This window comes from Lissotriton helveticus, chromosome 11, assembly GCF_964261635.1.
Source record: "Lissotriton helveticus chromosome 11, aLisHel1.1, whole genome shotgun sequence".
Taxonomy (NCBI): Eukaryota; Metazoa; Chordata; class Amphibia; order Caudata; family Salamandridae; genus Lissotriton; species Lissotriton helveticus.
Genome location: NC_136072.1, coordinates 90,768,887 through 90,783,631, shown reverse-complemented (window position 1 = coordinate 90,783,631; position 14,745 = coordinate 90,768,887). Strand labels below are relative to the sequence as shown.

At 43.3% G+C, this 14,745-nt stretch overlaps 1 protein-coding gene across 1 annotated transcript in view; it reads left to right on the top strand.

Moving 5' to 3' along the window:
• The first annotated feature begins 968 nt into the window (after nt 1-968).
• The window catches only part of SLC2A2 (solute carrier family 2 member 2), a 175,714-nt gene continuing 161,937 nt past the window's right edge, over nt 969-14,745 (top strand). The window contains exon 1 of the mRNA XM_078666635.1: nt 969-1,045. Within this exon, the coding sequence (XP_078522761.1) occupies nt 1,019-1,045 (27 nt within the window). The 5' untranslated portion in view covers nt 969-1,018. The remainder of the gene's footprint in view (nt 1,046-14,745) is intronic.

Genomic DNA, 14,745 nt, shown 5'->3' with positions numbered 1-14,745 from the left:
GGGGGTCGTGTGCAAGTGGACACCTCCCATCCTGGGTCAGGGGGAGATGGTAATCTCCAAGGTAGGCATTCCATCCTGTGACGTGCACCACCCACGTGACAGACTCGACAAAGCAGCTGAAGCCGACAGCGAATTGAAGTATTTATTGATCCTCGGGTGTGCAAGCAATTATTAACTATGGCGGGCTAGAAAGTTATTTGCGGATAAATCGATTATTCAACTTTCTTGGCACTTCCAAAATAAATTTACAAAAACTGGTAATGAGATGCACAAAACGCTGAATGGAATAGCGCTCGATTTCTTGCAGTGTCTAAAATGTGGCCAAATCGTGCCTGCATCCAGTGACATACACCTTTTCTCCGTTTAGTGACATCTGTTCCTCCCCAAGTTAAAGTTTTACTTTTGTTAATGTCTAAGCCTTTTTTTCTTGAGAGGAGACAAATGGGAGAGTGTGTGGCGTTGCGGACAGACTTTGGAACAAGGGAACCACATTTGAGTCTCGGCGTCGGTTCAATAAGCAACCTGTGATTCTGGGCACATCGCATAGTTCAATCATGCCTAATAAATGAATGCGAGCATGTGTGTAGTTTTGTTTCCTTATGTAAAGCGCCCAATACCTCTAGTTCGCGCTATATACAAAAGTACAGACAAAAAAATACCAGAGTTCAGCAAAAACACGAAGCTTACACCAATCTCTCGGAGCAGCTCAAAAAAATGTCCTCAAAGTCTAACTGGACAGATCAGGGTGGTAAGAAGACAGCAACTTTTTTTTACATTTTTTTTTTTTTACAAACCATTTTTTTTAACTTGCAAAAAAATTAAGTTATCACCTCTGTCCAACATATGCACTTATGTCAAATTATTATCTACGAGCATTTATTAATACAAACTCGGGTTGTGGCTGTTGACCCCTCCCCCCAGTCCCCTCCCTTTTCCTCCCCCAACTGATATACCTAGCTGCCCAGACTGCTGGTGTCTCTCACTGACCTGGAGGTGTCCAGAGTGGAGCAGGGAAACAATGGACAGGAAAATGCAAAACGAAAAGGTATTGTCTGCTAGTTTTCGTTAATACTTACAGCGCCTCCCTCACTTGCAAGCGGTGATCGAGGCGCATTCAGAGCCTCATTATGTTGGTTTTGATTTTGTTATTTATGCATGTATATCTAGACCTTTATTTTAGTGTACACAACCTCAGGTAGGGCAAGATGTTGTAATTTAGGATTTCAGAATGTATACATTTTCCAACCAGTGCTTGAAATGGAAATATAAAAAGTGCAGCTACTCTTTGGCCCAGAGTACCTGTTAGCCTCTGAGAAGTGCTGGCACGCTGATTAAAAGAATTGGATCAGTGCAGAGAAGTGCCGGTACCATGCCTTCAAAATTGAAGTAGTGCAGGTACTGAGTGCCTGTTAGCCCCCGCCCACTTAAAGCTCTGTTCCCATCCTTCCCCCGACGTTTCCAAATTACAGGGGAACATACTTGGCTAATCAGTTACTTATTGACTATTGGAAGCCGAGTTGTGAAATACTTCCAAAATGCAGAACCGTGTTTGCACTCCTGTACGTTTAAAGTCCATTTCTTTGCTGCTGTGCCTCCATTTTAAGCCATAAACGTGACTTTTGTAAGTTCATTTATCCTACAATGATTTCTATAAATAAATGTACACTGCTCACGGAATTCCTGCTGGCCACAATGGTTTGCCTGACACAGGGTCTGTGATAAGCACTTCTCAGTGCCGACTCGTCCTCTGCCCGTCTGCAGCCCTCTTCCTGCAAGCAGGGATATTTAGACAGAGCCGGAATAACAACTTTCTGGTGGCAAAGGTGAACGTTCAGTTGTCACTGGGCAGTCCAGTGCAGCACGTGCGAGCACGCACATTGCAACCAATTATGCTCATCATCCACAGACTAGCACAGCTGGCTTTCAGAGGGCCACGAACTTGCTTCTGCATTTGTGAAGATGCAAATTAGTCAAGAAATGGATGTATGGATCACAAAAAAATGACACAGACTTTACAACAAAGCTGCATCATTGTGTGGTGTGTTAGTGGGACAATGTCTGTAGTCAGTAAGAACAAGGTTGAGGCAGAAAAACACATGTAATCCGAGGATAAGGAAATTACTTTAAGAAATAAACAATGGAATTGTCAGAGAAAACATAAAGCCATAAGACATAGAAACGTATTTGGTGCACTTGCCTAAAACCATCCAGATATTAATATATTAATACCGTCTCTCTATTGATTAAGCTAGCTAAGTTCTTAATATATTAATATCTGGATGGTTGTAAGTGTATTTATTGGAACTGTATCAGGGCCAGCTCTAGGCTCACGGAGGCCCTGAGCAGGGAGTGTAGGTAGGGGGCCCGAGGCCGCCAAATCCCTGCCAGGGGACGCCACGCAAATATGTATCTAAGGATATTTATTGGCGTGGCGGCCCCTGGGATTTGGCGGCCCTGTGCAGGTGCACAGCTTGCACATGCCTTAGGCCGGCCCTGACTGTATGTCTAACTTTTTCTTAAATTGATCATTCAAGATTGGTTAAAATGATTGATCTATGTCCTAGATATGAATTTATTTAACATATATGTGTAACTGATTGCAATTCTTATAGTTTTCCAGCATTGACTTGAGATGATACCAGATTTATGTTTAATTGTTAATTATTATATTATTTCTACCTGAGCTAGAGAGATATACATTGTGTAGCCATTCTTGAGTTATGTGCCACTGGTATGGTTTTGTGTATCCTAATGTCCTATATGTATATGGCGGATCTACCAGGCATATTAAACACTTGCAATTCCCATTCCCCGAGGCTGGGAGGGAAATCCCTGAGCAACCTTCTGTACGCAGACGATGTCGTGCTACTGAGCCATACCTACATCGGCCTCAAGCAACTATTAATTCAAATGCATAGTTAGGCCATGGAAAACAAACTAAAAATAAACTTGAGCAAAACTCGCACTATGTCAATAAACATACACAAAAAACCGCAGAAGATATGGACTCTGGGCGGCCAAAAAATTGAGCCAGCCTCGGACTATAAATATCTGGGAGTCATCTTCGACCAAGACGGTTCATTCTCACAGCAAAAGCTGGAAGCGAAAAGGAGAGCATCTTGTATTGCCGCCACATTAAAAAGCATAGCTAACCAACTAATAGGACCAATTTTGACTCCTTATCTGAAAATCATCCAGGCTAAGCTACTACCATCCATCTGCTATGGCAGTGAGGCTCTACGTGGGAGAGATGCCAAGAATCTGGATTTAATCCAGACAAAAGCTTACCGAACAATGTTTTCGCTCCCGCCCTATACATCGCCCGCCCAACTCAGGCTGGAATTTGGACTACAAAAACAAGCTCTTGCAAGACAGGGAGCTTACATCATTTGCTGCCATAAACTTCGTTCTGCTACTACTAACACTTTAAATGAGCTGTTATGGCAAGACATTCAAAGCAGGGACGCATCTCAGGCAAGATCTTACCTGAAGACAGCCTTGGGGGCTACCAAACTAACGGAGATCTGGGATATGCAACTTGGACACAAAGCATTCAAAAAACTGGTTTGGAAAACTGTCAAAACTCTTTCACTACTAGAGGATAAAGAGTCATTTGCTAAAAGAAACCATGCATGGATGACCATAAACACATATAAATCCCTGACACCTCAACCATACTTCAGCCAGGGTTATCCCAAGACAATAAAACGGAAGTTTCTGAAATACAGACTAGGGGTCTTGCCTACTAGAGAGCACTTTCCACCATGGCTCAGGATCAATGGCCACGATGCCTGCACCTTCTGCAATACAGAGAAGGGTGACATACTTCATATGACTTGCCTCTGCCAAGAGTTCAGGCCAGCACGCCAGCTGTTCTTAAAGGACCAGCTTAAACAGTTAGGAACTCGCACTAGAAGGCAAGCAGTACTGGCTTGTCTTAACCCTGCAAACACAAAACTAAACTGCAGGTATGTAAAGTTCCTAGCGCTAATTGAGCAGAAACTGCCAAAAAACATTACACAGTAAACGCCAATTTGAACTTATTGACACCTGCTCTTACCCAAAAGGAATGCATCTGGAACTTTGTATTGGGCTTTTACGGTTTGCTTTTTTAATGACGTTTTCAAAGATACAACTTCTTTTATGATATTTAACCTGTTTTGTAAAATGTTTGCACTGGTTTTAATTAACTATGCATAATAAAAATTACCTTACCTTACCTTACCTAATGTCCTATATGGCATACTTATAAACAACTTTGGTATGTTTCGCTATATTGTCTAGCACTTCTTTTCATACATTTCTCAATGTGCATTTTATCTGCAATCCCCACTTTATTGTTCTTTTTTTGCGTCACTGAGGATTTTATAAAGCACTTTGGAGCCCTGATGTGTTTGAGTGAACGTCTCCACAGGGTAAAGTTCTCTTACTGCCTCCACCTTGTTCTGATAGTGTAATGATCGATATCCAACTTGTAGATATTATAATCTATTCGATTCACGCACTCCAAAGGTTTCTTTTCATGTCTTGAAGGGTTTAGTTTCTTGTTTTTTGAATACGTCTTGTAGTGCCATACCTTCTCCCACTCTTCAAGTCTTGAGGGTACATGCAAGGGCAGCTAGTCTAAATGTGGAATTTTAGTGGGTTTCTGTTTTTAGAGACTTAAAGCTTGCCAAATCCCTACTTTGCTTTAGTTTGTCCTATGTCTCAGACCATAGTCTCAGAAATGGCTGGCTAGTCATTTTGGGGGTCTTTGTGATATTTCTAACCCTTCTAAATCCCTTAAAGGTCTTATTTCTACTGCCTGGTTCATAGGTACCCATTTTGTCTCTGTTTATGCAGGGGTCTATTCACTTGTGCTGCACTTTAGTAGCATAGCGTGGATGCTATTGGCAGTGGTGCAAGTAGGGAAAATGACCCCTTTGAGTATTGTTGGGGTAGCAAAATACAGCTTTTGTCATGGTTCACTGAGCCCTTCAGGTCTCTGGTCCCCGGTGCCAATGCACCTGCTGCATCGATGATAGCTACACACTCTGTAGTATGTTGGAATGCCTGATCATCCCTGGCCTCCCTTTTCTCTCAGGGCTTTCAGTATCATTGCAGTTACTCTGGGCCAATTTTCTTCATCTGAACATTGTGATCTCTTTTTGTAATTTTGCCAGCACCACCTCCAGAATTTTAACTGAGAATGTTTGGAACATCTACAGCAGGCGAATAAGGATGTTCGCAGTGTTTAGTTTGTAAAATGTTAAGTGCAGGTGCTCAAATGTTTTTGGGAGACCACACCCACTTCTTCCTCTTGCTCTGCCCATTTACTTTATTGTCTCCAGCTACAGACCTCACCTGGCACTGCTGAAAGCCAGATGTAATACTTGATCTGAATTTCAGCAAGGGAGCCTACTCTAAGTAAGGTTTTGATGGGAGGCTCCCCCCGCCGGGAACATTTTGAAAAATAATGAAATCAAAAGTGCATTTAAAGCACAATTTTGGAATAAATTTGCTAAAATGACTAATGCACTGAAGGTGGACACCTGTAATTACTGCTTTATAGGCTCCTGTCTTATTATTGTTTATGCCTACGCTCATAAATAAATGCCCTGCCAGCGCTAACAGGGAGGGTTGAGGACTAGCAGTGGAGAAATAGCAGTGGAGACAGAGAAAGGATGAAAACTGTGAAGAAAGGAAAGAGAGCATCAGGGAGAGACTGAAAGGAAACAAAAAGTATGGAGGTGAGAAAAGGAAAAAACCATAGATGAAACAAAAAAGTGGAAAAAGGGTGAAGAAAGGAAGGAAACCAATTTAATGTCAGCCTCTGCACACTGGAAATGCATTTTGTAATATTTCATGGGCACACATTAAGAAGCCATATTTTGTTTGGGGAAATTCTTGAAACCCCAGTTTTATCATCAGCCATTAAAAAAGCTTTCTTGAAGCAGACGTTCACCTGAGCACCAACTCCCCTGAAAACCTCTATGGACGGTGAGATCCCTCGCTTCGAACACCGGTGCCTTACAGGGCTGGTCAAATAGGGTGGTATTTTGATTTTCTGGATACTCCTTTGTCTGGCAGGGATACTCAGTGTGACAAGTTGGCATAGGTGGGCAGTGTGATAGGCTGGCACCTGAGGGTACTACGAGGAGTTTGCACCAGGGAAGTCCGAGAATGCAGTTGCATAGCGGGGGCGGTCCAATATCTCTCTCCAGCATTAGACCAATTAAATCCTTTGTTTTTGCTGCTAATTGCCCGTCACACTGCAAAACAGACTCGCATCATCAGTGTAAGCCGCAGGCCGAGGCTTCCATAACAAGCAGATCAAACCTTTCATTGACTTGTGAAGAGATGGCAGCGGACACATAGCTCTCAAGAAGCAATAGATGCCACCTTTCTGGTGCCTGTGAAGAAACTGTGGACAGAAAACATTTCAGAACAAGCAGATTCCACCATTTTTTGACCTATGTGGCACCCATAAGAAAAAGCAGCGTTGGTTACTTACTGGGTTACTGCCTTTATTAAGAGGTCTGCTGCTGTACACTGCATGACAAGCTGCTACTTCAACTAATAGTGCAGGACAGCCGGTGTGTAGTGCGTGTGTGCCTCATGATGATAAGATGGGCGGGTGACCTGGAATTTAAAAAAGGTTACGCATGTTGCCATGTCTGCCGCACTGCACGGGACCAAATCCAGCTCAATCAGTGGCCCGCCCACCAGCAACACTGACTGACGGGTTTATTGGCTCAGCTCTGTACTGGGGGGACAGAGTGTAAACAGTAGATTTAATGTGCGACACCACACATGTTGTGGAGTTGTTGATGTGAGTGGCACTCAGGTCTAGACCTCACCCTGATAAATAAGTGCCAGAGCTAAGCACTGGAAACCACAGGCACAAATTAAGCACTGAATGTTCATTTTTATGACATTTATCCATCCTGGTCATTATATATAAATAGCGATCTCCCTCTGTTCAAGTCTCATTTTATTGGTTGGTGTATTAATGCCCAACTAATTCCTGTTCATTCATCTAGTCATTTTGTTAGGGCTACTCCCATATATTTAATGGATTTATCTGCCCGCTTATGGGGGATGTATGTCATCACAACGCATGCTTTTACTACGCATGCCTTTACAACGCAGGTTTTACAACGCAAGTCGTTACAACGACTTGCGTTGGGGGGCGCTGGATAGTGGAATAGTTTAATTTACTATTCCAACTCCAGTCCCCGTGGATAGTAGGGAAGGTTTTTGATAGTAAATTAAACTATTCCTTATCCTACAGCGGCCTCCAGCGCAAGTCGTTGTAATGACTTGCGTTATAAATCCTGCGTTGTAATGGTAGTGCGTCGTAAAAGTTGAGTTGTGATGGATGGGCAGGACTTATTGATTGCTACCATTGTTTGCCTTGGGACAGTGAGAATGAGTATTTTCCGACGCTTCTTTATTTATTTTGAAGCCTGCTTATCAGTAAATGTTCTAATACCTGTATTAACTCCAGTAGAAATGTTTCTGGCTTGGTAAGTGTTAAAACAATACAGTCAGCAAATAGGCATATCTTACTATTTCCTCCTACAAATGGTATTCCCAAAATATTGGGGTTACTGAGCATTTTCATTGCCTGGGGCTCTACTTCTAGGGTGATTAGAAAAGGAAAAAGGGGCACTCTTGTCTCGCTCCCCTCTGTAGGGCAATTCCCTGGGCTGTTTGTCTATTAATGCTAATTCTGGATCTTTATATCCAGATTGAATCCAAAGTTCCATGTTGTGTCCTAAATCTTTCTCTTTTCCAGGAGTTATTTATGGAATTTCTAGCTGACTCAATCAAATGCTTTTCTGTGTCTAGGCTGGCTAGTATGGCTGGTATTTGTATTGGATAGGCCTTTTCTGCTAGGTGTGTCACTTTTTAAATGTTATCACAGCTCTTTCTACGTTTGATGAAGCACACTTGATCAGCATCTACGGCCCATCCACCACTGGGCTGTTAGCTCAAGGTGAGCTTTTCGGGCCGGGTGATTTTCATAATGAACCTGCACAATGCTTGATGCCATGGCCAATGCTTTCACATTTTTGAGAAACAACTTAATGCTCATTCACCAAAGTGTTCAGCTGTCAGAGTAACTGCCACACCAGCAGGGCCGGACTGGAAACGCAAACTGGCCGTGGAAATTAGTTGGACCGGCCGCGGGGCAGGGGTGGGGGGCGTGGAAAACACTGCAGCTGCTTCTGATACAGGGGCCGATATTGCGGCTATGCTGCAAAACTACCCCGGTTAACAAAAGCGCCTCGGGGGTTCAAAACCCGCCCCCACCCTGGAGGGCCACCGTGGAAAGGCCCGGTGCCTGCCATGGCCAGTCCAGTCTTGCACACCAGCGGTTGTTCAAATGAGATCCCCACCAGATGGGTGGGATCTCAAAATGTATCAGATGGTCCTCCATCAGCTCTGGCCTCCGCTGATCTGGAAGGCAGATGGGCTACCCAATAAGTTGTAAGTGACACAGTAAGTGTTAAATTACAAGCAAAGCACTGCTTCTGCGCGGTGCTAATAATTTGTAATTGGAAATTGGAATCTTTATCAACTTGTTTCCAGCTTCATTGTAAACTATTTTGAATTACCCCACAGGCACCCATGAATACCCACAAGGGGGGTAAACTCCCTTTAAACTCGAAGCATCACTGGTGAAAGGCAATGTCAGTATCTTATTAAAGGTAACATAGCAACGCTGAGAACTAGTGCTACTGGTCCAATAAAAGTAGACGGACGTTTGTGGAAGTCCTTTAACTACCCCGATAAATACCGCAGCCATGATGGGAGGTGGTGCTACTGCCCCGGCAAACGTAAGGCTAAGACTACCGTCAATGACATGGCGTGAGACTGAAACAAGAAACATCTCCTGTCCCTGCAGAAAAATCTTTCCGAAAATAATACAGAACTGCTGAGAAGTTGTGGTACATTCCAACTAAGGGTACATGAGCCCTGCTGACAGTGCCTTTTTTAACATAATAATATAATTTCTATATTTAAGAATTTACAACATATAGTCATAATTTGGAGCTAAATGGTTGAGAGTGATGGTTTTGGTGTGTAGGGGTTATTGGTGAAAGGGCTATGTGTTAAAGGGTAAAGGCTGAATGTTAAGGGTATAGAGGACAGGGTTAAGGGTATTGTTATGGGGTTAAAGTATTGGGTTAAGTGTTAGAGTTTAAGGGAGTAGGTTATTGGTTTGGGGCATAGGGTTCAGGTTTTGGAGTTTAGGGTTTAAGGGCAAAGGGTTAACCTCGATGGTAATATTTAGTTAGTGTCACAGTTGGCAATGTGTTTAGTTTAATGTGTGTTGATGAGAGTTAAAATTAAAGTAGGTCTAGCGAGGTATACAAAAATATAAAGAGTATCTTTTCAGAGTAACAACTTCACTTAATTATTTCAATGGAACACTCTTCAACTTCAGAGTGATAGAATTAGTAATGTTACAGATGAACTGATACGATTCCTCATTAGAACATCTGGATTTCTCAGTAGAACATCTGAAGTAACAAGGCACAGCCTAATTGCCATCTCGAGAGGTATCAGTGCTGTCTCATTAAAAGTATAGCAGAATTTCCAAGAGGTGCTTGAAGTTCAGGCGATTACATCATCTGCTATTTAAAAAAAAATAAACCGAGCCTCAACCAGGGGTATTGTACTGCAATAAAAGTTTGATAAAAAGTGACATGCCAATTAAAGCTCTCAACTACAACTACTGCTCACCAAGGTTGAACTTTCATTAAGACTGACTAGTAAAGCATTAACTGAGCTTACATTGTAATCCATCTAGCTGATGTTTCTAAGTACTTTGTAAGTAGTCAATGAATACTCAATTACTCTTAAAATGCTTCATATTTAGTATTTTTGTGTAGCTATACATCAAAAGCAGCTAATGACATTGGGGTTTAGATCAGCACTTATTTAACTAAAGTCTTCAATTCTGACCTCAACTAGTTTGAGCATTTTCTGTGTGATTTATGATGCTGTTTCGCTAGCTTGACTGTCAGTTATCATTTAATTTTATTCTCGGGAAGGTAATTTGAGAAATGCGGATAGAAATTCCCCATCTTTTAAGTCCCACTGGCATAAGATTGCAAACACTGCTATTGGAGCTGATGGTGCAGATTCAAAACATTAAGGTCGTTTTTAAATTTGCATTGTATGAAGACTCTACCCCCCCACACAAAATCGTACTGTTGAAAAGCAAATAAAACAATGCTGATAATGAAAAAATAGGCAAGTGCAGGGAATGAGTATTTAAAAATATAACAGTGCTGCTGAAAACTGATGGACTTGTTGAATGAAAGTATAGAAACTAAGCCAACAATGTTAATAGTACATCTTCAAGCTGCAACAGTACTGGTAGTATCCCATTAAAAGTTTAGCAGCCGTGCTCTAATATACCATTAACTGTTCCACTAAAAATGTAAATCACATGCTCTGAGAGGAGCTGCTACTGTCCCATGAATAGTACCGATGCCCTGTTGAAAAGTGCTTGTATTTTCCCATCAAATATATAGGAAACTTGTTCTTATATTCTACTTTTGCCCATTAAACATGAATAAGCTAATTTGAGAAGTGCTGGTATTGTTGCATTATGTATAAAGGAGTTGTCATTTCAAGTGCTGGTACCCTCAAATTAAACATAAAGCAGTTGCTCTGAGAATTGCTTGTACTCCAGGATTAAAAATAACGTTCTATTGAGAGAAATGTAACTATTCCATTTAAGGGGACATACTTATTCTGAGAAGTGCCCTAACTGGCCCTTTAAACATAAAGCACTTGCACTGAGAAGTATTGATACTGTCCCATGAAATATAAAGCAGTTGCTCTGAGAAGAACTCACTGTCCTGCTAAGTATAAAACAGTTGTTTTAATAAGTACTGGTACTGTCACATTTAGGGGCCGATTACAATGGCAGGCGACCTCTGGTCTGCAGTCCCACCCACCTAATTTGGATGCGACTGAACACTGTTCAGGCGCATTCCGACATTTCCCTATGGGAGTATGTGTTATGCCCATAACCCGTCTGTAGAACATGCTCCCATAGGGAAATGGGTAGTGGTGTTAATCCCTGCACTCCTTGGCGGGCACCTCAAGGTGCCTGCCATGGGGTGTAGGGATTAACAGCGGGGCACCATGGGTGCCCCCACAACCCCCAACCGGAGGCCGTGCACACAAGGGGGCCCTGCTAGAGGCCCCCGAACACGCTTTCTGACTGGTTTTTCATGTCGGAAAGACCGCCATGGCAACCCTGCCGGAAACCGAGCATCGTAATCCCAAGGACGTAAAGACCACTCTTTGGGATTATGGGCCAGCCTCCAACTGGTTGACGGGCTCCTGTAGCCCGTCGGAACCCAGACGGAATGACTGGGCAATTTCGATTCCAACCAGCTGATTCATAATCAGCCTGTTGGAATTCAAACCAATGATGGCCATAGTAATAAGCCCCTTAATGTAGGGCAATTGTACTGAGAAATGCTGTTAATTCCCCCATTAAATGTAAAGCAGATGTTCAGACAGGTGCTGGACCTGTCCCGTTAAATATAAAGTAGATCCCCAGAAAAGTGCACATATTGCACACACCTTTCAGTTGAGACAAAAACTACCTTTGCAGGAAGAAACAGAACAAGTCAGGCCTGCACAGATTAAGGGGCATAAGGAACAGGTTTAGATGGAATGGCTAACGCGGTATGCCTTAATGCCTTAACCGCGGCCGAGGTGCGGGGCGTTCCATTAAGTGGGCGGGGCCGCGTCGGCCAACGGACGTGCGCAGCACTACGAAGGTAGTGCGAGTGACTGCCGTTGGCCGACAGAAGCACGCAAGGGGTTACCTCAGGATGTAACACCGTCCACAGGGGAGATCCTGTAAATGCAGAAGATGCAAACCACTTATTCCAATAACAGCTCATAGGAGCAGGGATGCAGTGAGATGTAGTTAATGGGCAGAAGAGCAGCACATCAAACGTACGTTAGATGAAAGGAAAGATTTATGTCTTATGTTTACCCTCCTATGTACCATAACATAACATAACAATCAGTAGGAAATAATTCAGGGTGTAGGTGTAATCTTAAAATATACGTGTGGAATATTGTCTTGATATATTTAACACTGTTTGTTTGCGAAGTAGTTGGTGTGCCGGTGAACAGTAAAAATAACAGGTGCAACTCTTTCATTGAAAACAAGTGTGCATGCAGAAACAACTGAGGAGTGCTTGACTCAAGTGGTCCAATCCAAAGGAAATATAGTGTATTGCACATTGTAGTTATTCGGCCTTTTGAAGCCATAGTGCTTTGAGAAATTAGTGAAATGCACTAGGCACTCTTGAATGATCTTTGAATGCCCTCTGTTACGATTGAAGAGCCAGGTGAATGTATGCGATGGATGTCAATTCTGTTCAAAAGAAACATTTCCCACAGAAATATTGCTGAATTCGGGCTTTGATGAGGATTAGTTTTTATCACATGCACAACCTCTCCCGTGGCTAGAAGTGCAACAATTCAAGGCACATTTTAACATAAGGTAATGTACTCGAAGTTAACTTCTTCTCTGGTGGATACACACACAGAGCAACACAGATAATTATTAATAAGAATCAGGCTGCATTCGTCACCCTAGCAAGCCACATCCTTGTATAATGGCTTAACAGCAATTGACCCATGAGACACACTAAATGGACAGTCTCGCTACATGACGATGTTGCTCCTACTAATGGTTGCAACAGAAACCTTAAAATTATTTCATGGAATGTAGCGGGCCTGCGTAAAAAGCAATTACTCCCAGATTGGAATAACCTTATTGATAAATATGACTTGTGTATTTCCCAGGAAACTTGTTGCCTTGAGCCAATGTATAAGTCTGGGTACTCTTCTTACTATGTGCCAGCTACCTCTTCTGGGCGGGGCCGCCCATCCGGCGGATTGTTAATTTGGGTCAAAGCTGCGTTAAATTGTAAAATTACCCACCATCAAAGTGCATCATTGGACCTGATGAGGCTAACGATTAGGGATTCTAAGGCTAGTGTGACCCTGGAACTGTTTAATATTTATGCCAGAGGTCTGCAAGGGGGGGCTAAATCTCCTACTATCTCTGCATTGTCAGAATTACTTTTATGTTGTCCCACGGACTCCCTGCCCCTGATCGCCGGCGATTTCAACTGCACCTTCGAACCACTGGCTGTGGAATGGTGCTGGTGGATTTCACGATGAGGATGCTAGATGGGGCATACCGCAACTGACGATCGCGCCAATTAAGAAATGGACACCGATTGTCATACAAATGAATGTTTTAGTGATGGAGCATGCCCTAGTAGCTGTTAATGGGCGTACACCATCTAATTACTTGGGAGCCCATACATACAACAGTGTTTCCTGCCCAAGTAGAATAGATTACATCTTGGTCGACAAGAGGCTATGGAAATCTGTAAGTGACATGATTGTCATTCCATCTATCCATAGCAACCATAACCCTCTGTCCCTTTGCATGCGGAATGGGTTCCTTAACGGGGAATCCCAGCTTAGTAGCAGACCAAGGATGCTGACCAGGGAAATTATACCTTCTAACTGTAGAAGATTTATTAAATGGCAAAAATGTATCCTTGATGAACAAAAAACTAGTGCCCTTGGGGAGATCGTAAGAGATCAGACTGTTAAGCTTTCTGCACGAACATCTGGGACCCTGTCAGGCGGATGTAATTTATGCTGAAACAATTGATATGATGGGCGCTCTCCTCCTTGATACCCGGGTTCCAAGCCAGCCCAGGAGTAGGAAACCTGCAGCCAAATGGTATAACCAGGACTGCAGAGAGGCAAAATCCAAATTAATATTTGCCATTAAAACTCGCGATGCTGTTGAGGTCCGCTCAGCTCGACTCCAGTACAGGCGAGCATTATTGGTGGCAAAGCGGGCTTGGGAGGACACTCATTGGGATGAGCTGAAGTCGGCTAGTCAGTCCAAGAATGGTGAGCTGTTTTGGGCTCTGGTTAGAAGTTCAAATGGCGGCGACACTGATCCAATACCCAACCATATCACTGATAGGGAATGGTTTGACCACTTTAGGAGTCTGTATGAAGGGGCTGAGGTAATAGGTAAAAGTGGGTCCCCTGAACACGATTCATTTCCCATGACAAACATTTCACCCTCCGTTGACCCTGTAGGGCAAAAAGAAGTCGAGGTTGCCATTAATAGAATTGTACCTGGGAAGGCACCGGGCCAGGATGGTATTCCAGGCAATCTATTCAGTGCCAATATTGAGCAATGGGCTAAGTACTTTTCCCTTTTGATTAATGCCCTTCTCCAGGGTTCTCCGGTTCCGAGCTCCTGGAAAGGGGCTGAAGTGATCCCCATCTACAAGAAGGGACCAAGGGGAGACCCTGCCAACTATCGTCCAATCAGCCTCATTGATGCTGGTCAGAAGGTGGTTGGCAGGGTTCTTCTGGAGAGGATCCTTTCGTGGGCGGAAGAGAACAACATCATCTCCCAATTTCAGGCAGGCTCCAGGGCGTGCACAAGCACTGTCGACCAGGCATTTAGGCTGGTTTTGTTACACTGAAAGATAGTAACCATTGGCAAGGGCGGTCTGTACTAAGCCTTTATCATTTTAACCCCTTCCACGCTCATGACGAGCTGGGCTCGTCATGAGGTAGCCTCCTCTCACGCTCATGACGAGCCCAGCTCGTCATGTAACATGCGCTTTACAATTCTCAGCGTGCGAGCGGAATTCCGCCCGCACG